The following is a 24,726-nucleotide window of genomic DNA, read 5'->3' on the forward strand; positions in this document are numbered from 1 at the left end:
TCCGTCTCACTCCAACATATCACTTTCATATTTTAGTAAAAATAATCATATACTAATATCAAAATATCATTAATTTTTACTTAAATTACAAATATACTTACCTTTATACATAAAATCAAAGGACAAAAGTATCAAAACTTCTTACATTTCAGCTGACCAATAAAATACTATTATTTCTTAATAGAGCGGAATGGCTGAGTATTTCAATTCAAATTTCCACTATTCCTAAACTTCATACTCAAATTCAAAACTTCTAAAAGCACATCTATAATGCAAATGAGTCTCTTAGGCATTAGGAGTATTGCATAATTGCACACAATTTGGAGAAGCTAAGAAAGAATTTCTTCATCTCCCAAAAATAATGAGGAATCTCACTACAGCAATTTGTATAAGAGATAATACAAGATGATCATTTCTTGCTCTTGCTATTGTGTTAAGGAGAAAACAAAAAACAGACATCTATGGAAAAGTGGGTATTCAAATTATCCTCTTCATCTCAAAAATAGTTTTCTACCCTAAGCTCTATGCTAATGCAAACATATATTCAAGAAAATGTAGAAGATTCAAAAGAGAAAAAAAATCGAATTCGAATGCGTCGAAAGTAGTTCGTACCATAGAATCAACTAGTCACGCAGTACCGTAGGTGATGGTGAGTCTGGTTAAGATACTGCTCCCACAACGGCCTGTATCTGCCGATGTTCAGCTTCAGCCACGGCTTCATGTTCCCGTTGAAGTGAATCACGGCCGCCGTTTCGATCAACCGGCTGTCGATATTCAGGTCATAGCCCAGTCCCAATACATGCCATCTCCGGTCGAGTGGCTCGGTCAATCCGTAGAAGGCTAGAAGCCCGGCAGGGAGAGTGCCGAGCTTCCATAGCAACCTGTCGGCATTTTGTTCCTGCCAATAATGATATCTCGCCGTCACGTTCGCCTTTCTCCAGGCGATTAGATCGAATACGTTCATCCCGAACGCCCACCCGCATGCCTGCGGATCGAATTTCGTGCTGATGATCGGGTTGGAGAAGTTGAGGTATTTGTAGTACCGGTGGAAGGCCTCGAGGCAAGTTTCGACCGCCCCATTGACGTTACCGTGGAGGTCGAGCGAAAAGAGCGGCGTTAGATCCTTCTGGACGACGACGTCATCGTCGAGGAACACGACTTTCTCCAGCTGGGGGTAGATCTCCGGGATGTAAAACCGGAGGTGGTTTAACGACGAGACGTACTTCGGGTGCCGGAACATAGGGTCGAGATTACCATCCTGCAAAGTACCTTCGAAGAAGTATTTCCTCGATTCGGGATCGCTTTGTTGCTTCACGATGGGAGAATACGACGCGTTCAGCCAAGTGAAGTCTTCGATGTTTTGGACCTCGATCGTCGCACCTCGGAAGTTGTTTCTGAGGAACCACGCCTGCATCACCCCGAACTTTAAACCGTTCGTCACGATGTGGAACACGAGCTGCTTCGGATGTTCGGCATTAGAGACGGTGGAGTTGATGACGACCGATGCAGCCAATACATTGTCCGAAAATATGCAGAAATGGTAGAGATTGTTGTCCACCAGTCGAGGGGAGTTCTTCCGATCTTCTGCTAATTCCAGCAACGACTTGTTTAGAAGCCAATCGGTCGTGAGCTTGATGTTGATGCACTCGATGTTCTTGGGCACTGATTCGGCAGCTAATTGTCCAAACACCGTGCTCTGAACCGTCGCAGCGTTCCGGCGTTCTTCCAGAGATTGTATGAAGTTTTTCATCGTCATCATTGTGGTTGCGATGTCGTAGTGAGCATCCCGGGCCTTGAAAATGAGGGTCGATAAGCTTTTGATGATGGGCTCTGCTTCTTCTAGAGTTACCGGCTCGGCTCTCATGGCAGCCTTCGAAAGCAGGTTTTGGCAGCTTCTTATTTTCGAACTAAGCTCCCAGGCAAGATGGAGACTGTTGTGTTCTTTGGCGATGATAACATATGCTTTGGCGAGGATCATTTGCTCGGCCAATTGTCGAGTGTATGATCTTGCGCTCAACATTTCCTCTGTTAAATTACGCCTCTCGTTAACCCAGTCGCTTCTGGAATTCCTATCCTGAAAATTATAGATACGTAGAATACAACAGAAAGCATTTGAGAATGTGCAATAAGATGAAATAGACGAACAATCCATCAGATGACAAGAAATCGTCGACAAAGACAATGAACTTTCTAAACTACTAAAGCATTTAATCGAACAATAGAATGATGCAGCACAAGGAAACTAAGAATTTGTATCTCACAAGATTTGCATCTCCCTTTCATATTTACATTTCCATCATCGATGAATTTCAATCTTCATCATCAGTTCTACCCACTTTGACCTTCAATCTTTCCTTTTGTAAGCATATCATCGCCCAAGAATAAGATCAAGCCCTCGGGTTTCTACAAATGAATTTAAGTATGCTTTTTCTACAGGAATTCTGATTTAGTTCTTTCAAATACTCAGTCTGCAGATGCAAGAAAATCTTCTAACTCCCAACATTTTGCACGACGACAAGAATCAGCACAATGAAAACTAAAAAAACTATACGATATCCGTGAACTACTAGCATATGACCACACCTCAAATCAATACTTAAGGATCCATCTTTAACCCTAACTTATAACAAACACACCATAAAGGTTGTCTCATTTCCTCAGTCATTTGTAGCATTGCAAAATTCAATAAGAATAATATCGACTTAGCAAGCCATACTTGATTCTAGTTGAAGTTGATTGTGCATGAAAGATGCCGGGCATAATTATCAAATTCGATATTGATCTTGAAAATATTAAATTTAAACATCTGTTAGATAAAATTAAATTCTCTAAGACTCTAGTAGACCAAAAGCTAACCAAGTTATGAAAAAGAAACACAAACCACAATCTCCGAACAAGTTAACATCCCAATTGATCAAATTCGTAAACTAATCTATTCAACTTAGACCAAAATTACATAACATCCATTGAACATAATGATTAACGAAGCAACAAAGGAAGTTCAGAAATCTATAAACATACTCTTAAGTTTCCAAACTACAAACTCTAAACATCCGATCCTTACAATGAGTCTACAAAAGAGTGAACATTCTAATTCTAATCCATCAAATCGATAAAAGCATACACTCAACTCAAAGTGGCAATTGCAGAACAGCATCAGATGAACAAACACAAACAAAAATCAACAAGAAAAATATAATAATGATAAAGTAAAAAATGAAGACAAGGTCATACCAAAACAGGCTGCTCCACATGATCCTCCTCGTCCTGGTTATGCTGGACAAGAAACAAAACAATACCTACAACGAAGAACAACACCAGAAGCGCCCAGATCCAACACGGCAGCTTCCTTCGAACCGGGCGCCGATAGTCGGACGCCCGCCGCCGCATCTTTCGCCGGACTCTTCCACAATTTTATATACGAATCAATAATAAAATACCACCATCAATTAGATCTAATCCGACCAATCCTTCACCACCCCCCAAATCCAAAATATCTTGTAAAACCGCTCGATAATTTCCTCCCCAAAATCAGAATCTCAAAATGCAATACACATGATGGCGAATATATCGATTCAAACACACACAAACAGTAGGTCGCCTGAATTAATACTCCTTCAGCAACACAGATTACAAATACAACAATCCACACAACACATCAGCAGCCTCCGCAATCAAGTGGCGATTGGTGAAACACGCCTAAATTAGCGGGAATTTGGGATCAACACGAAATTCTTCAACGCGAAAAAGCTCCGCCAAACTGAGGAACGCGTGAATTCCAGCAATGAATCGCAGTGAGCGAGCAGAAGGAGAATTCCAGGATAAGATTTCTGGATTGGTTCAGTGGGAAGAGACCCAAATTTGGGCGAATCTAATGAGGAGATGAAAACCTCACCTGGACTGGAATTAAAAAAAAAAAAAAAAAAAACGAACAATGGAATCATAATTAAATAATTAAATTAATAACAAATAATAATTTAAATAATAATTATTGTTATTATTAGGGTTAGGTGTTATTTATTTAAGATTGGGTATTTATTGCAACAAAAATTGCAATGATACAGTGTGACTGGCCGTAAGAATATACTCCCTCTCCAAAAGAAGTCTCTTATTTGAGAGTTGATACGGAATTAAGAAATAATAGTATTTAATTGAAAGTGGGTATAAAGTAAAATATAAACGACTAAAATGCATTTTAAAAAGTATGTTAGTGTAATAACTAGGGATAGTATGAAAAAGTAGAGAAAATAAAAAAACAAGATAAATCTTTTGGGACGGAGTGAGTATTTATTTTAATTTTCATTTTTAATATGCTAATTTAAAATTTAATTTTATTTTATTATTTTAATGCTTAAATTTTGAGATATAGACACAAATTCTAATTATATATAAATATATTGATAAGGCATAACAGTGTCATTACTTTGTGAGATTGATTGGAATCAATTATTTTATATTTTTATAAATATTTTTCTCTCTTGTTTCAAATATATACATTTTCTATTATAATAAAAAAATTTCTGTATTAATATTAATATATTTTTATTTTTTTTCATATAAATCACATATTATTACACATAATCATTATATTATACATCTAATAAAAATGACAAATTTGGTAAAATATTTTTACACATTCTATTTATTGATAAGATATTACTCTCTTTATTCCATTCTAATTATTGATAAATCATTATATTATATTTTTCTTTAGAGTTTTGTAGTATATTAAGGATGGTTATGAGAGGTGTTTTGTTATATATAAAAAATAATTGTATATATAATGGTATAATTATAATTTAAGTAAAAGTTAAAGAATATTTTGGTATTAATGCATATTACTTTACTAACATAAGAAATAGATACTTTAAAATGAGATTAAAAGAATAGGAAAAAAAAAATACTTTGAGTTGAAACGGAGAAAGTATATATATTTTTTTAATCTATTGAAAAAAATCAATCTAGCTGATCTTTTTTTATTTTCGGACGCTACCACTATGGGCCCCATTTAATTAGAACGGAGAGAGTAATATTTATTTGAATTTCGGTTTTTAAATGATATTTTATATGACTAAATAATATATTTTTATTAAAAAAATGTACCTATTAAATAATATTAATTTCGATTTGGGATAAGAATTATATAAATTAAATAAATTTGTCGTGACAAGGCATTTTAAAATAATTATTAGGTTTGTTTGCCTACTTTTTTTTTTTTTCGACACAATTCCGAACATATATATTTTACATATTCTAACAACACAAAATATATTACAACTATATTAAATAATTATTCATTCTAGCAACACAATATTTATAAAAAAACTGCATTATACTATTTAATTACAATATTACATCCACAATATAATTCAAATATTTTGGGTATGATAAAGAAAAGTATGTGTAATATATTGTTATATTTCAATAATTTCATTGCATTCACATGTCACCATCTCAAATAATGTGACTTGTCTTGTTGATCTAGTTTTTAGACTATTAAGTTTGATTATATTTTACTGTGCATTTAAAAAATAGCGATTGCAAATTGTACACCATAAAAGAAAAAATACGTATGCATCATTTTAATAATTTTTTAGGTGAAACGGTAATTGAAAGAGGCACAGAGCCTGTAACCTTAAAATATTTTTAAAACAAAAGTATAATAATATATGAACTTTTTTTTATTACAATAATCCTAAAACATTATTACACAACTCTTCTCGTATAAAAGACCTCAAATGAAGACATAATTTATACAAACCTTAAGCTTTTTATTTTTTCTTTTCACTAGAGAAAATATCAATTAAAATGGATACTTTGACGAGATCGATTTATGTGATGGTTCTTTTATTCGTTCTAACATCAGCTCAAACAGTAGATCGTGTTATACCTAGTAAGACTCGCATTCTCTTACATGTCAATTTTCGCACTTATACAATTATTGCGAAAATTAATCCCAATAAATTTTCATAGGTTGATTTAGAAGAAGCCCTTGAAATATTTTATTTAAACAAAGATTAAAATCAATATATTGGATATTTGTATACTATTTAATCCTTTTTCGATTTTTATTTTTATTTTTATGTAGCCGACGATTATGATCCGACTAAAGGACTATGCTTTTACTCATGGCCGGCAAATTGCAACAAACTTGGAGTGAAGGTGTGTGTGGCGGGGTGCAAAAAAAGATATTCGGCGGCTCTCCTTAATAGCTATTGTTTAACTATGGGAAATAATGTCACTTGCAATTGTTCTTATCATTGTAATAAAGCTTGATGTTTTGAAATTTTAGGATGGCTTCAATAATTATTTTTACAAAGTATTTCAATTTGAATGTTATAAAGAAATATGCGTATTGTTGGATGAGCTGATATCGGCTCATCCTCTGGAGTATTATAATATACTAATACCAAAATATTTTTACTTTTTAAGTAAATTAAAAATATATCATTAAAAATACAATAAATTAATATATGTTAAGAAGGGATCCAGACTTTCAACCTAAAATCAACAGTGACAGGTGGAGTGACCTTCATCCTTATATAATAGAGGAGTTCCCACGTGTTTGCTAATGTGAGATAATATTCAATAATATACAAAGTCAAATGGAGAAAATGTTAAAATCTCTTACACATTTTCACTGACCAATGAAATATTATTATTTTTTAATCTACTGCTATTAGTTTGGATCAGGACAAAGAATGTATATTCTGTTAAGATATTATATTTAAAATATTTAAACATATATTTTAAAATCTTTTTAACCATATGTCAATTCATATTTTAAAAATATCAACATCATTTATAAAATAAAAAGTAATAAACAAAATTCTCCATTCGTTCCATTGGAAGGGTGACATTTGCTTTTTGCACATAGATTTTTGAATATTAATATTATATTAGATTGTAGTGAAAAAGACAAAAATACCCCTATTAGTATGATGCAATATAAAAATAATGACATTTGTGTAATATATTGTAAATTGAAATAATATTTATTATGTTAAGTAGGTAGTACAGTTACTAAATTAGGAAATGATAACCTCGTTTTGGGACGAACACAACTAAAAATAGTAACCTTTCAATGGGACGAAAAGAGCATCATAACTTATTATTATTAATTTACTAATCTCTAGCACTGAAATATTCGTACACAGAGCAAATAAGTCATCTATTATGAGGCTGAAGGAGTTCATAATATTACAAATATTTTAATTCATAATTAATTCCAGCAACATAAAATATTACTCCCTCCATCCCAGATATCGTGTCTGCTACACTGTAGACACGGTATTTTAGGAGGAGTGTAATTAGTAGATAATTAATAATGTATTAGTGAAAATAATTATCCTATAATATAAATAATTATAATTAAGATTAAGATAACTAATTAGTTTAATTAAAATTAAAAAAAAAAATTTAAAAAATTTAAAATGAGATTAAAATGTGTAATCATTTTCCAAAAAAGGAAAGTGACATGGTACGTGGGACAGACAGAAACGGCAACGTGGAAATGCTATCTGGGAACAATATACTTAATTACAATAATGCATCCAATTATAAACCGAATATTTTGGATATGATGAGAAAAGTTTTTGTAATATGTTGTTACATTTCAATAATCTCATTTCATTCACGTATTACTGATCTAAAAAAAAAGTGTGAATGTGTATGCTTTAAATATTTTTTAGGTGAAATAATAGTGTAATATTTTGAACAATAAAATAAAATAAAATAAATTGTGTTAAATATAATATTTCTAAAAAAAGAAAAATTAAAGCTCGAATAAAAAAATTGAAAAATTATGGTAATAAAATCATTTCACTATTAGCCTATCATTTTATTACTATTACTTCAATTAATAATAACAATTGTTTTACTATTTTTTCCCCCTATTTATCTCACCACTTTTTCTTTTTTTTTTTTTTTTTTTTTTTTTTTTTTCAATTCACTGCAAAAAAAAAAAAAAAAATTAGTATATTTGTAACGGAATTCTATTTCTAAAATTTACGTAGCTAACGTAATAGATTTTAGTAACGGAAATAATAGATTTAGAAACGAAAAAATCTTGTTACAAAAATAATATTTTCTGATTCTTTAATAAATTTTATATAATACTATATTTGACTTTTTATCTATTCTACTTTAATATTAAAATATCAATAATTTTTAAGTTCTGTGTTCTACCAAATCTATATAATTTTACGGACGAAGAAAGTATTACATATCATGTTTTAAACAATATACATATAATATTTGTTATTATAAATTACAAAGTGTGAAATTTAAACCTATCAAATCTAACTAAATAATAAACAAAATATTTTAAACCATTTTAAACAACAACAATCTTGAAATCTTATTACACAATTCTTCTCATATAAATGACCTCACATCAAAGACACATTTTATACAAACCCTAAGCCTTTTTTTTCTTCACTAGATAAACTATTAATTAAAATGGATATTTTCACAAAATCGATTTATGTGATGGTACTTCTATCCGTTCTAACATCAGCTCAAACAGCAGATCGTGTCTCATCAGGTGAGACTCGCATTCTCTAACATGTCAATTTTCGCAATTGTACAATTATTGTGAAAATTAATCCCGAAAAATTAAAAAAAGAAACCCTCGAAATCTTTGTTAAAAATCAATATATTGGATGTGTACAACATTTAATCCTTTTTTTATTTTTTATTTTTTTTATTTTTATGTAGGCAAAGATGATGATCCTACTAAAGGAATATGCTTTTACTCGTGGCCGGCGAAGTGCGACTCTAAATCTGGAGTGAAGGTGTGTGTGCCGGAGTGCAAAAAAAGATATTCAGCGTCTCTCGTTAATAGCTATTGTCTAACTATGGGACATAATGTTACTTGCAATTGTGCTTATCATTGTTAGAACATCTCATATATATTGTACTCGAGCTTCCGTGATGTAACAATCGATATAAAACTATATTATCAAAGCTTGGAGTTAAAAAATTGTAGGATGGCTTCAATAAATATATTTACAAAGTATTTCGATTTAGATGTTTTTTAAATTTGTATTTATGTTTGAGCGGGATGGTTGATGTGCTGAAGTTTGGATCCTAAAGTTTTAGATTTGGATCCGACGTTTCATTATAGTTCCATAATTGGAAATTGGTTCGACTTTGATTTTGAGTCTAATATCCTTATACATATTAAGTTCAGGCGTATGCATAATATCTATCAATATTTGTAAAAATTCACCGTTTAAATTTAATTAAAAATGTTTTTAATTTAAGTATAAAAATTTATCTAATAAACGATAATATTATGATGCCAAAGATATAAATTAAATTATCTAATATTATATACCGAGTATATAGTTATATAAATATACTGATAAATAATATATACATATATATATTATTGAAACAGAGCTAACTCAGCACGATATATAACATTATCCACTTTGAGTTGCACTTCAACAATCCTCCAACGGTTTTCCCTATCACAACTGTCTGCTTCGCAGGTCACGAGGGTTTCCTATGTCACCCAGTCCACTTCACCATCTAACCGGGCTCTGATACCATTGTTGAGAGTGAGTCAACTCAACACCAAGTATGATATTGTCTGCTTTCGACTGAGTCCATACAGTTTTGTTTTTGGACTTCCTCTAAAAAAACCGTATACTAGTAAAGCTTATGTGAGACTTATAAAGTGTGAAATTTTCTTCGCATCTTCCAATGTGAGATTTTGATTTGCACCCCAACATATATAAACATCCGGATCCGGATCCGAACTAGAAAATAAACAAAAGTAATTAAAACATAAAATAATTATAAATATTTTTAATTAAAAAATAGAAAATAATTATATTATTTAATATATTATTACACGAGTCTTATCTTCCCATCTTCTTATAAGGGAGTCGTATGGTACGAAATTGAAGAGAAATAAAAGTAGATAATATAGTTGTAGATAAAATGAATTGAGTAGAGAATGAGAATTAATTCTCTTATTTGGTAAAATAGAGAATTTAGTTGACAAATGTAAAAAAAAAAAAAAAAAAATACAGCTATTTGAGTGGATCGAACAAAAATAAATGATTAATTAGACAAAGAGAGTCTTAACAAGTGAGAATTCATGAAGAAATATTTTTGGTGATTTTTTTTTTTAAAAAAAATTATAAATTATATACGATGTTTTGTAAGATTATATTTTAGTACAATTTTTAAAAAAACTGTAAAAATTAAATACTTGAATAATAAATTTAATGTGATTTTTGTAAAATTAAAATAATATAATTTTAAAAATTATAAAAATTAAATAATACAAAAAAGATAATTTTTTAAAAAAAATAAAAATAAAATAAAATTATTTCTCAACTTCCATTTTTATTTCTTTGTTGTCAATTTCCTCTGCTAAACAACCTTAAAGAGTTGAGGTAAGTTGTTTGCCTGTTTATTTTTAATATTTGAGAAAAAATATAAATAATTAATGATGATAAATATTAAAAATAAAAAATAATTTTTTTATAGTTGTTTTGTTAACTAAAAAAATGTAAATAGTTGATACTAGAATATTTATAAAATACATCAAAGATATATATTAGATAAATGAGAAATTGAAAAAAAAAAAAAAAAAAACCTGAAAAGCTCTATATAATATGTATTGTTTTATTTCAAAAACACAATGATGATTTTTTCCTAAAGAATTTCTCAAATGAAGTAGGTGTGATTTATTGAAGGTTTATATATATATATACATATATATATATATACACAAATATATTTGATTTATTCCAAATAAAAGTAAAAAAACAAAAAAAAATAAAAATCAATACCATAATAGAAATATATATATCTTCCCAAAATTATTAAAAAAAATATTAAATTAGAAATATACAATAATTATATATTTATGTTTTGGAATTCAAATTTCTTATTGGAGGGCTGTTAACATTTTAACTTCAAAAAATACCTAAAATGAATTTTTGTAATAATGATAATTAATTTCTCTAACTATATATTACTAATGACTATCAACAGTAATTGATTGCACTAACCTTGTATATATATATGTTTAATACTCCCTCCATCCAGATACCGTGTCTGTTACACCGTAAACACGGTATTTTAGGAGTGATATAATTAGTAGATAATTAAGAATGTATTAGTGAAAATAATTATCATATAATATAAATAATTATAAATTAAGATTAAGATAACTAATTAGTTTAATTAAAATTAAAAAAAAATTAAAAAATTTAAAATGAGATTAAAGTGTGTAATCATTTTCCAAAAAAAAAGAAAATGACATGTACGTGGGACGGACATAAACGGCAACGTGAACATGGTAGCTGGGACGGAGAAAGTAACAATTAAAACTTACCTATAGTTTCAAATTAAATAATAAATATGATACTAAAAATGATAGTTATTAATTAAACATATATAGGTATATGATAGTGTGTATATATATATATTATAGCCCCCAATTTTTGAAACATCAATTTATCTTTTTCTTAAAAAAATAATCAGTAATTGATAAATTAGATGGAGAAAAAGGGCTCCGCAATTTTGCTCTTGCTCATTTTCCTCTTCGTTGGTTAGTTATATCGATTGTATTTTTATTTTTATGATATTTTCTCTGTTCATCACAGATGATTTATTTTTATTTTTAATTAGTCCGTCTCAGATGATCTTATTCTTATTTTTAAGTAATTTTTCAATCTTAAGCTTATTTAACAAATACAAATTAATTTCTTTAAATTCTTAACATTTTACAATAAAGATCCATATTTTTTTTGTATCGACAAACTAAAATTTTGAAATAGAATATATGCAATATATATATATATATAGGTACAGATCTCATGTTGATCTGGTCCTGATTTCACCGGATCAACATATGTCATGAAGGTAAATGTCATTTTTTTTTATATATTGCAATATATTTATAATACAGTACATGTTATATATAACTCAACATATGATAATTTATAATACTACATTCGTTGTATTATGTATAAAAAATGATGTGATCTGATCGGTATCATATTCATGGCCTATATATATATATATATATTCTTACATTTTTTTTTTTTTTGGTATAATTAGCTAATTAATAAAAATTTATCACTAATGCAGTTGACCACGGATTGGGACTCAGCGATAAGGATGTTTGCGGTGTATTTTATCCGACAAATGATTGTGGCCCGGACGCGTTGTTTGCGTGTAGGGATAGATGCATGAGGGAGCATTCGGACAAGACTGTCTACAACACCCAGTGTTATACCGAGTTTTCAAATACAATGTGCCTTTGTAAATACGATCCTCTTCCTTGCTATTAATCGTGGATCGATTTGTATTTTTTCCTTGATTTATTCGCTTTCTCAATAATGTTCGTCTTGTTATGAACAATTGATGTTGGAAAACATTTGCATTTTGATTTGTTTTTTTTATGTATTAATTTCACTTAAAAACATTATGTTTGATATTAATTTTCAATTTAAATCACTACATTCAATAATTATTTCACCTTAAAATATAAAAATATGATTTGTTTGTTTGTAGTTTAAATAATATTTTTGATGTAATATTTTGTAATAGTGAATAGTGTATTTTTATAGTAAATTGAGATTTTAATTTGAGATTACTATTGTTGTTATGTGTTACTGTTTAGTAATAGTTTTTTTTAATGAAGTACACAAATAAAAAATTGATAATAAAGCAAGAAGAAGAAGAAAAATTAATTATTGATGGATGTTGCTTTATTATTATTATTATTATTATTATTATTATTATTATTTATAAATTTCATAAAAATGCTGTATAAAAAATATTTATCATGAAGTGGAAAAGAAAAAGAAAACAAGAAGACATACATACATACATCAAAAAGAAAAGAAGAAGAACATTTCATCTAATATTTTATTTAATTATTTATGTTTTATTTTTTCAAGTAAAAAAATTACAATATGATACTTTCACGCCTTAATTTTGATCTCGTCCGAAGCCTATTGAAAATCAGGAACAGGGTTGTTTTTGGTTGCATTAGCGGTTTAATAGCGATTATTTGTATTTTGCTGTATTGTTTTTAACATTAAAAATATTTTTATATTTATATAATTTATTTTTTTTTAACAAAATGTCATTATATTAGTATTATAAGACTTCATTTGTACTATATTATAATATAATAATTAATATTCAAATATTAATATACAAAAAATAAATTGGTAGATTGGCAATGGACAAATATAGTATTTTTTTTCCAAAATCGTAAATCCAAATAGTAAAATTTAAGAATTTTTTGGGATCAATATATATATATATATAATAATATATTGTACATTATGCACTATATTGTATATTACAATATATTGTATATAATACATTATAATTATATACAAAATACACAATATTACAATTATAATATAATATATATATTAAATACATTGTACATAATATATTATATTCTCTCCCCCTCGTATCTATCCATCCATTTACTTTTGCACGGAATTTTAAAAATATTAATATTATATTTGAATGAATTAAAAATAAAGGTAAAAAAACTAAACTAACCTTATTAGTATTGTATGATAGAAATGTAATAATATTTGTGTAATATATTATAAATTAAAAAGATATTTATAATGTTAGGTATATAGTACAGTTACTAAAAAGGAAAATAGATATTTTGTTATGGGACAGACTAAAGATAGAAAAAATGGATAGATGGTTATATTGTATATAATATACAGTGGTACGAGGGGTGAGTTTGTCACCGTCACATTATAAGTTTTCTTTTGGTCTTTTACCTGCTATGCATAATTCGTTTAGTGGTGTGTTTGTTTGAAGAATTTTGAAAGATTTTCACTATTAATACAAATTTTATTTTCAAAAAATATCAAATCAAATACTAGTATTTTATTTTTTTGTATTATACTGAAAATTGATTTTATACTCAAAATATCACATCAATATTTTTTTTTATATCAATTCATACAACGATTTTAATTCAAATTCTTTTACTATTTAAATCTCAATCCAATACAATGATATTGTGACCATACATTTAATAAATTTTATTATTAGAAAAATTATTTTGTTGGGACTAGAATTTACTGTTGTAATTCAAATATATATTATTCGCCTGCATTAGCAAACACGAATAATATTCGTGATTAAATGTCGATTCGATTCATTCCTTATAGAACAAATTAAAGAAGGTACAAAATTAAAGTGATTAAATGTCGATTCGATTCATTCCTTATAGAACAAATTAAAGAAGGTACAAAATTAAAGTAGTAACTCAGATGAAAATTTTGCAACACATGTTTAATTAATTATTGTCGTTTATTATATACAAAATTTGCATTAAAAAAGTTACTTTTGTGCCCTTTTATTGGCATCGGTTAAAAATATGGCACAGATAATATTGTCAAAAAAGCATAATATTTTATGAGCTAAAATTACTTCTATAAAGTAATTTCACAATAATGATAACGATTTATTTTTTATTTTTTATTTTTTATTTTTTTGATGAGATAAATGAGACTAACTCATGAAGACGAGAAACGCTAAGACAATAAGTGCATAAGCCTTTCTCTCCATCGACTTCACAAAAATGAATTATAAAATCAAAGAATATATATAGTATATATATATATATTTATATTGCAAAAACTATGTGTATATATAGTTGGTATGATAAGTGAAGGTATGGAATATATGGAAATAAAGTTAAGGGTGTGTTTGCTTGGGGTTTGAATTTTGAGTTGAGATTTGAATAGTAAAAATTTTGAATTTAAATAGTTGTATGATGTGATATAAATAGGCGTTGATGTGATGTTTTAAATGTAAAATTGATTTTTAGTATAATATAAAAAATGAAAAATAGGTGTTTGATTTGATATTTTTTTTTGGGGAAAAAAATAAGATGAATAGTGAAAATCTAATCCAATCCCCGAACAAACAGACCCTTACTATTAATTGTTGGGGACTTAGACGATGGATGCTTACTTTGTAGATTTACCTAATCCATAAATAATAAGCACTGTTTAGATAAGTTTTGGAAGAAATCTTAGTAAGGAGATTTATTTTGGATAATTTTTTTTTATTATAAATAGTATGTAATAAATCATGTGGTTGATAATATGAAAAGAAATTATTACTTTAATATATTTAATAAAAATAATCAATTTAATTTAATCTTATAAATTTATTAATATAAATATAATTAATACGAATCTTAAAAATCAAAGTTTACATAAAAAATAAAAAAATAAAAAAATAAAAAAGTTATACTTCCTCCGTCCCATTTATCATGTCCACAATTACTGTAGACACGAGAATTAAAGATAAGTATAATTAGTAAATAATTGAAAAATATATTAGTAGAAAAAATTATCATATAAAATAAATAATTATATATTAAAATTAAGATAAATATTTAGTCTAATTAAAATTTAAAAAAATTAGAAATTAGAAATTTTAAAATGAGATTAGAGTGTGTAATAATTTTTAAAAAAAAAACAAAAATAACATGAGATGTGAGACGAACCAAAATGGCAATGTGAACACTGTAAGTGGGACGGAAGGGGTATTAATTTATTATTAATATAAAATCATTTAGAATAAAATAAGGTATATGTGATATATATTTATGATACTCCATTTGTTAAAAGATGATAGAGTTGTAAGAAGTGTTTTCAATAAAATTCAAAAATACATACACATACCTAATTTATAAATATTAGTATTGTTTTCAATAAAATTAAAAAATACGTACATATTTTCCTAATTCATAAATATAAGAATTGTTTCTCAATAAAATTCAAAAATACGTACCCATTTACCTAATTCATAAATATAATTATTGTTTTCAATAAAATTAAAAAGTATGTAACCATTTACCTAACTTATAAATATAAGAATTGTTTTTAATATAATAAAAAAATACATTTTTTTTCCTATTTATTTGATAAGTATATATTGTGTCATTTTTAGTTGTTCAAATACAAAATATATATTTCATTTTTTTTAGAATGTATAAATCTACTATACATTACAAATACCCTGACGTTTATACTTATTTACATCAATATTCTTACATTAATTTTATATATCAAGGAAAAATAGTTTTTACATAATTATCACCAACTATCATTAAAATACAATATTTATTAAATTTTGTATATAAAAAAAATATTTACTTCATAAGTGAACGTAAATATTATATGAAATTATTATGTAGTGTTTTTTTTTTATATAAATAATTCAAATTTTTTCTAATGCCCTTCAAATTTTAATATTTATTTACTTTAATTTTAATTATGTCAAATACTGAAATTATATCACTTTTGTTCGAGATAAGATTCGAAGGCATTGACGGTTTAAATCCGTGACCCACACTATCAGGCGACCCCTTACTAAACATTATTTATTTGAGGGTTTTGATTTTGAGTTAGAAATTGAATAGTAAAAAATTTGAATTGTAATAGTTATACGATGTGATGTTTTGGATGTAAAATTAATTTTTAATATAATATAAAAAATAAAAAAATATGTGTTTGATATGATAATTTTTGGAAAAAAAATTTGATAAATAGTAAATTTTCGTAAAATCCCATAAACTAACAAACCTGTTGTTTCTGGGCTATTGACTACTAGATTTTTTTTTAATCTAAGATCTCTATATATTTGTTGCATTCTTTTCTATAATAACATTCGAAAATATTAGTAAAAATATTTGTCTTTTTCACCTCCAAACATTGACCAATTTAATTGAACTGAATCACCAAATTATCGTCTTTTTAGTATGCATTTTTATCACGATTTTAAAATGGGCTCTCGATGCCTAAACCAATTCATTATCTTTGTCGTTTCTTCAAAGTTCATCACTCAAAGGGCCCCAAAAAATTGTAGCAACTACAAATGAAATTGTTCACACTTCTTCCATGGTGTTTTATACAATTGAGATGATCATCTTACACATGAAACTACTCTACAACCATAACCTAATCATACATATATATATATATATATGTATGTATGTGTGTGCGCGCGCGCGCGGAGATTGCTAGGCTAAAAGCCAAAAATTCTTGTGTCGTTTTGTGGTGATTAAGTACCCTCCATATTTCGAGTTCTTTCGCCTAACTGCAATTGTCATGCATTTAGCATTTTGAATGCAATGATCAACAACCCGGTTGATCCGAGATTTTTTGTTTGTCCAAATTGTTTGGACAAGCCTTAAGAATGATTGTTTACGGTGTCCCAAGACTAGCAATGACACGCCTAACCGGTTTGCCTCTTCGACTATGGTTGCTCCCTTTTCCTTTCCTTCTCGGTAGGCCATCTCAACTCTCACCTATTCCGCGGTGGATAAAATATAAATTAATATATATATATATATATATGAGATTTAGCGATAAAATGTAGCATATGAACTCGCTATTGTCGTGTGATGAAACATTAAAATTTTGCAACTTAGCGTTGTGAACTATGCTAACCTCTGGTCTTTTCAATTGGCATGTGTTTTTTGTGGATCGAAGAATGTCGTACGCCTTTTGCCTTATTTCCACCCTACTTTTCCCATCTAAAAATGGAAAATTTTGAGTATGAATTAGAAAAGCGACAAATCTCTACATAGAATAACCTCACAAATATTTAAATATATTTTTTAATAACATAAGCCGATCTTTTTCAAAATTACTCAAATGAAAAGATGCTCACTTTGAGTATTCTTTACCTACTTACCTATGTCGATTTCAAGGTATCCCAATGTTTACTTGTACTTTTGTACTATTTAATATACTGATCTTATTTTTAAAAATATTATATTAAAAATATATACTCTCTCCGTCTCAATTCAAGTTATAATTTTTATTATTTTTGTTTATCCCACTTCAAAGTATTTTTTTATTTTAAAAAAAAATAATCATACACTAATACCAAAATACTCTTAATTTTTACTTAAATTACAAACATACTATTACACATATAATTACTAAGTCAAAGGGCAAAAATGTCAAAAACTCTTACCTACTTCAATTAACCAATAAAATACTATATTTTTTCATACGAAATGTCAATTAAGTAACTGTTTTCATCTCAAAAAATATTAAATTCAAAACGCAAGTAAATAGACCTTATGATCCTTTCTAAATCTAAACACATCGATACCTTGTTTGGCGACATGAAAAAGAAGAATGGTGTCCCGGGGGGTTTGTACGGCGTGGGAAAGCGCCCACTCGAGAGATCCTTTAGACTCGGAGGTAGAATCCACCACTACCATCACGGTGTTCCCGGATTCTTCAGCCTCCGCGGTTAAGCTATTTGTGAAGAAAAAGTTCTTTGAAAGTTCGGATTTCTCTTCGACCAATTTGGAACCTGTTGCAGCCTTGACATTGCACGGATGGAAAGGCGACCGGACACGAGCCCGAGAATGAACACGGACACGAACACGAACAGCAGAATGGCTTGCACACAACCCTGCCATTCTTGGCTTCTATCCTTACACACACTTGTGTATGTATGTGTGTGTATATATATATATAATGTATATGTGTGTGTATGGATGTATGTATTGGTTGAATTTGGGGTAGGGGGAGGCTACATCTTGTTCCTTAAATTTAATTTTGATTTCACACTATTCATAAAAAAAAAAAAAATTGTTTAGTATATTATACTCCCTCCGTCTCATAACAAAGTATCCATTTTTCCATTTTAGTTTGTCCCATAACAAAGTATCCATTTCATTTTTTAATAACTGTACTATCTACCTAACATTACAAATATCCTTACAACTTACAATATATTACACAAATGTCTTTACTTTTATTTCACACATACTAATAAGGTTATTTTAGTCATTTCTACTTTATTCCTACTATATCTCAATATAATGCTAATATTTCTAAAACTACGTGAAAAAACAAATGAATACTTAGTTTTGAGACGGAGGGAGTACAAAAAAAAAAAAAAAAAAAAAAATCAATTCAAAATGCTATGAAGAAATACTTATTTATATTACATGAGATACCTTCAAACTAAAATCTTAAAAATACATGCCCATCTACGTACGTTGCTTTATATGATTAATTTAAGGATCTTGTAATCGCGGAAAATGACTCGAATGATATTTATTTTACTTCAAAAACATTTATCTTGCAATTTTTTTGTGTAGTATAATCTTTATTAATAATGTAAATTATTTTTCAAAAGCATGGCATCTAAGATATATATATATATACTTTTATTTGCAACCAATTTTGTTATTTATGGAATTTAAAATTCAAAACATTCTAAACTATTTAAAATACTACAAAAACAGCTATAAGTTAGTATACCTTCATTAATGCTATTCAAATTACTGGATACCAACCACCTAATTCGATATCTCCTCCAGCTTTCAGATTCGAAGACAAAACTCGACTCAAGCTTTTATCGAAAGCGACCTTGTAACAACACAAAACTTATATATATTATTGTAGTTTGTTAGGTGTAATTTCTCGTACGTGTCGACGAGTCTGTAGGGACGTATGCATGTTGCACTAAATGGATTTGTTTCGTTTGACAATTGGATTTGTATTTAAATAGTAGTTGAATATTACTATATTTTATCAAAAATATATATATATATATATGTGTATGGAATGTCGTAATATTTGTATAGTAAAAAAAAAAAAACTAACTAGTAATAGACCGGATAGGAAAAAACAGTAATAAAATAATTATTTTTACTAATATATTTTGTAATTATTTACTAACGATATTTTTTTTAAATTTCTCAGTCTACACTAACATGGACACTTTTATAGGGGGCGGATAGAATAATAATTTTTGAAAAATGAGAAGAATATTTTGTGATTATGTACGCATTGATCCATGTCAAATAGATTGAATTTTCCTCAATAATTTTCAACTCTACTCAATAAATTTCAACGCCATCACAATCACACACAATAATCGACAACAAAAATTGGAAAAAATTGAACCCATGATTATTCCATATGGTACTAATTAATTGGTAGCCAAGTATGATTTGGGGCTTTGATTACACAACCAACTTTCACTCATTCGATACTATTTATTTTTTTAAAAAATATCACATCAAATATATTTTTTCTCTCTCAAAACATCTGATAAGTATTTTATATAATTTTTTTAAAGAAAAAATACTATTAATAAATAGTATTAAAATTTTTTAGAGTAAACTGTTTTTTTAGTCCCGTAACTGGACCCTTTATCATTTTAGTCCTGTAAGTGGAGCCTGTCGCAAACTAGTCCCATAAGTGAAAATTTTTTGCTGTTTTAGTCCTCCGGCGCCGGAGATGCCTGCGTGGCTCACCGGAGGTGACGTGTCCGTGGATTTTTTATTTTTTTTTTCATTTTTTAAATTTTTTTAAAAAATTATTTTTAATTTATTTTAAATTTTATTTGTATTTTTTTTATTTTTTGTATTTGGTCCAATTAAAAAAATTAAAAAAATTAAAAAAAAATTAAAAAAAAAAATAAATCCACGTGTCCGCCAGGTGTCGCTGACCTGGCGGATACGTCACTTCCGGCGAGCCATGCGGGCGTCTCTGGCGCCGGAGGACTAAAACAGCAAAAAATTTTCACTTATAGGACTAGTTTACGACATGCTCCACTTACAGGAATAAAATGATAAAGGGGTCCAATTACGGACTTAAAAAAACAGTTTACCCAAAATTTTAAATATATATATAAACAGAATTGTATTGAACTTCCTATATATATATATATATTATATTGTCAACATTGAGCAACCAACCAGGTTGTTGGGTAAAGATGCAAATAGTCATGGGCACGATAAAGAATTTTTTGTCTGAATTCGATATCGGTTTGGTGTTACAAATAAAATTAATTAAAATGAAATGAATTTATAGTGTAAATATAAATGATGAGGTCCAATTTGGGAGGGCATGCTTTCATACGTAGCTAGCTAGCTACCTAATTAATTCACTTGGTACATACATGGTCGTGTTTAATTAGATCGATCATAAGAAATTCGGGACATGCATCACCAATAATGCGCCCGGTCCGGCGAGGCGTGTGTGTTCTATTCGCATCGGTAATTACATTGCATTGTGCAACTCGACTTTATTCATCTCCAATTGAACAAAAAAAAATTTATTTTTAAATCATATTGTTAGATATCAATATCTATTTTCTATTATTTACTTTAGTTTTGCCCTGAGCTCACTAGTATGTATATTTTTGTATTATTATTTTCGTAGAATACAATTTTATAATTTTTTCCACATATTCTAACACATACAACATACTTTATATATCGTCGATAATTGAACAAGTTTTTTAAAATGTTTTTTTTAGTTATACCACATACCTTATATACATCGTCAATTGAACAAGATTCTCTTGCCGGCCCTTCTTGCTTTTCTTCTATAATAATCTCATGATTCTATTGTGTAGCGCGTTAGTGTGTGAATAAATTGAAAGGCTCGACGAAGATCAGTTTTGACATTATTTATTAATACTAATATATATATATTTTTTAAAAATAAAAAATTCTATGTCAAATACTTATTTATTTTCACAAAACATCGCATAAAATAACTAATTGATTTTTGAAAAATTGAAATCTACAAAAGTTAGAAAAACAATATCCAAACGAATAGTAAGTAATGAGAATAAATTTAACTAATGAGACTAAAGGAAAAAGTGATAATAAATTAAATTCTACAGACAAATAGAATATCTTTTAATTATCTTTATTTCACTCAAATTTATATATTTTGTTATTTTTGTCCATACCACTCAAATATATATATATATATATATATTTATTGTCATTTTCATTCATTTTATACAAATATTTTATATTACATAAAAATAGTCCCTAAGCTAATATTAAAATATTTTTAATTAGGCTAATTACAAAGAGTTTGGTCACATTGTTTTTTAGATTATACCATTTTTTATAAATATTATAAAATATATATATATATATATAAATGTATATACAGTTTCCCAATTTTCTTCCCACATATTTGAATAGGACATAAACAAATAAAAATATAATTGTGCATACATTAATCTTTCTGGGCCTTAAAAACTTCCCAATTGTATGTATAAACAAAACTGACAAAGGCCCAAAGTTCTGTAAATAAAAGTGAACAAATACATTTTATGTGAATATTTTCATAATATTAATTTAGAATCTTATAAAAAATTAAAAAAAATTGTTTGAATATAATATTTCGTAATATAAAATCATGTATTTTTATATAAAACTGCTATGGTTATAAAAAATAAAATAAAATAAATAAATAAAGAGAAAAAAAAAAAAAAACAGAACTATAATTTGTGCATTGAATTTTATATAAGATAATTTTATATATCTAACTTAAAATAGAACCAATGCATACATAATTTATTCAAAAAAATTTAACAATAATCTTTTAGAAAGCGACATTGATACGAAGAATATAATTAATAAAAATCATGCTACTCTTAAAGTCAATGTCGAAGATTCGATCAAATCTTTATTAAAACCTCTCTATTAATTAATTAATTAATTAATTAACCTATCGTAATTTTTCTATTATTTTTTAAAAATTATATATGGGCAAAAATCACGAGCAAAATACGCGCGTGTAGGGCCGGCACCGAGAACTGCAACAGCAATAGCACTTAAAATGTAAATTTCCCAAATATTTTTAAACCTAAAAATGAAATATATTTACCTATATATATTTAATAGAATACATTGTGTGATATATATATATATAAAATAATTCTCAATAAAATAAAGGCTTTATTTTTATTAGATTTAATCAACACGTGATAAAAATGAAATGCACGTATTTATATGCAACACATATGTTAAATCTCACTGTTTAGATAAAAAAGAAAAAAATTTGAAAAATTAAAATTTTTGAGATTTAAGCAAATAGTAATAATAATAATAAAATTTATATGTAATGTGATGTTTTTGTTAAACAATATATATATTTGATTATATTTTTGAAAAAATATTAATAATAAATTTAGATATATATATATATATGCACAAACAAAATCTGTTTATTTATTTCACTATAATTTGAAACTGATTTGAAATGAATAATGAATTTGAATTTTTGTTTAATAGTATTTTTAATTTCATTTTTTATAAATATATGTATATATTTATAAAAAATTAATTTTAATTTAAAGTGAAATCATTGTGAACCACGTCAGTATTCCGCATATACGATACGTATCATGTTAATACATGTAACTTATAATAGTTGTCATGTGACGAGTATGCATCCGTCCCTACAACCCGTCCAGGTACAACCTGCACGTGCTCAGATAGGAACATGCATTAATCATTTCTAGAATATTCGCATATTCCTCATCCACAACACTATTCTTATTACCACCTAATTTTTTATTTATTTATTTTTTTTAAATGGTACTCCTTCCGCTTTAAACAATATGCAATATTTGTTTTTGGCACGAATTTTTAAGTGGATAATATCAAGTAGGATAATTTAGAAATTAGGTGATGTGATAGAGACGGAAATATATATTTTATTTTTTTATTTGGATTATGTAAAGATTAAACACAATTAATTATTTCTTATTTTAAAAATATTGCAGAGTATTTTAACATATCAAAAAAGAAATATTGCATGGTGTTTGGAATGGAAGAAGGGAGTAATTCATTATAAATGTATTTATTTTTAAATTTTTATAAATAATATTTTACAATTCAATATAATTATTCAGTAAATTTAAATATATATATATATATATATGATACAAATATTTATTTTATTTCCGTTTATCTACTATTTATTTGGAATTATATTTTATACATATATTAAATAATATCATCAATATATATAGTAATAAGTCATTTTGAATTTTATTTTGAGAGATGAGTTTAAAAAATGTTAATATAAACTTATCTTTTTATAATATAAAAAGTATTCAATTTAATATTTTTTTTAATAAAAAATAATTAAAAATCTAATGAGAAACAACAAACAAACATATATTCCATATCGAATACTAATAATAAATTCAGAATATTTAGCGTATCATAGCATAGTAAGACCTTAATTAGCGATTGGATCAAAGCAAAGGATACGATGTTTGACCTTGACTTTGACTTTATTTTAATGGCTTTTCGAGTTTTATAAAGGCATGTTTTAATTTTAATTTAAATAATCAATAATATTTTATAAAAAAAAAATATGTAATTTTACAATAAATTGTGAAAATTATATAATAATTTTTTTATTTAAAGAAAAATCAATATAAAAAAGCCGTAATTATTAACGCTCTATTTATGTATTCGAATTTACTCTGAGTTAAAAACCACAATATTATATATCTATTTTCATTTCAAATTTTAAAATATATCTAGGCTCAATATATTTTGTAAATTCATTCAAATTTCATTCCATTCATATTATTGTAAATTAATAAATAAATGAAAAACTTCCATACAACACATACTATATCAAATTTTTTTATTTCACAAAATATCATACTCTCTCAATTCCAAAATAATAAAAATATTTGGAATTGACACGAGAATTAGAGAATAATAGTATTATATTAATAATGAGTCTAAAAGTATTTCTAAAATATCAAAATGTCCTGATTTATGTAATTATTGTGAAAAAAATGATGAAAAGGTATTAATAATGTCACATTCATCCCATTTTTTTCCTCCAAAAAACATCAAATCAAACATCTTTTATTTTTTATATT

General features: G+C 27.0%; 2 protein-coding genes across 2 annotated transcripts; both read right to left on the reverse strand.

Annotated features, from left to right (window-relative positions):
- Positions 1 to 178: 178 nt before the first annotated feature.
- LOC127241255 (hexosyltransferase GAUT11-like) lies at positions 179 to 3,901 on the reverse strand. The gene is made up of 2 exons (XM_051260184.1): positions 3,235 to 3,901; positions 179 to 2,074 (listed from the first exon to the last, which is right to left on the reverse strand). The coding sequence occupies exons 1-2, from the start codon at positions 3,388 to 3,390 to the stop codon at positions 620 to 622; spliced, it is 1,611 nt and encodes a 536-aa protein (XP_051116141.1). The 5' UTR covers positions 3,391 to 3,901; the 3' UTR covers positions 179 to 619.
- Positions 3,902 to 17,037: 13,136 nt separating this feature from the next.
- On the reverse strand, positions 17,038 to 18,472 carry LOC127239301 (uncharacterized). Its single transcript, XM_051257391.1, has 3 exons — positions 18,157 to 18,472; positions 17,484 to 17,569; positions 17,038 to 17,341 (listed from the first exon to the last, which is right to left on the reverse strand). Exons 1-3 carry the CDS (start codon positions 18,470 to 18,472, stop codon positions 17,054 to 17,056), a joined length of 690 nt encoding a protein of 229 aa, XP_051113348.1. The 3' UTR covers positions 17,038 to 17,053.
- Between the last annotated feature and the right edge of the window lie 6,254 nt (positions 18,473 to 24,726).

Source organism: Andrographis paniculata, unplaced genomic scaffold (assembly GCF_009805555.1).
Source record: "Andrographis paniculata isolate CXL003 unplaced genomic scaffold, ASM980555v1 Contig18END, whole genome shotgun sequence".
NCBI lineage: Eukaryota > Viridiplantae > Streptophyta > Magnoliopsida > Lamiales > Acanthaceae > Andrographis > Andrographis paniculata.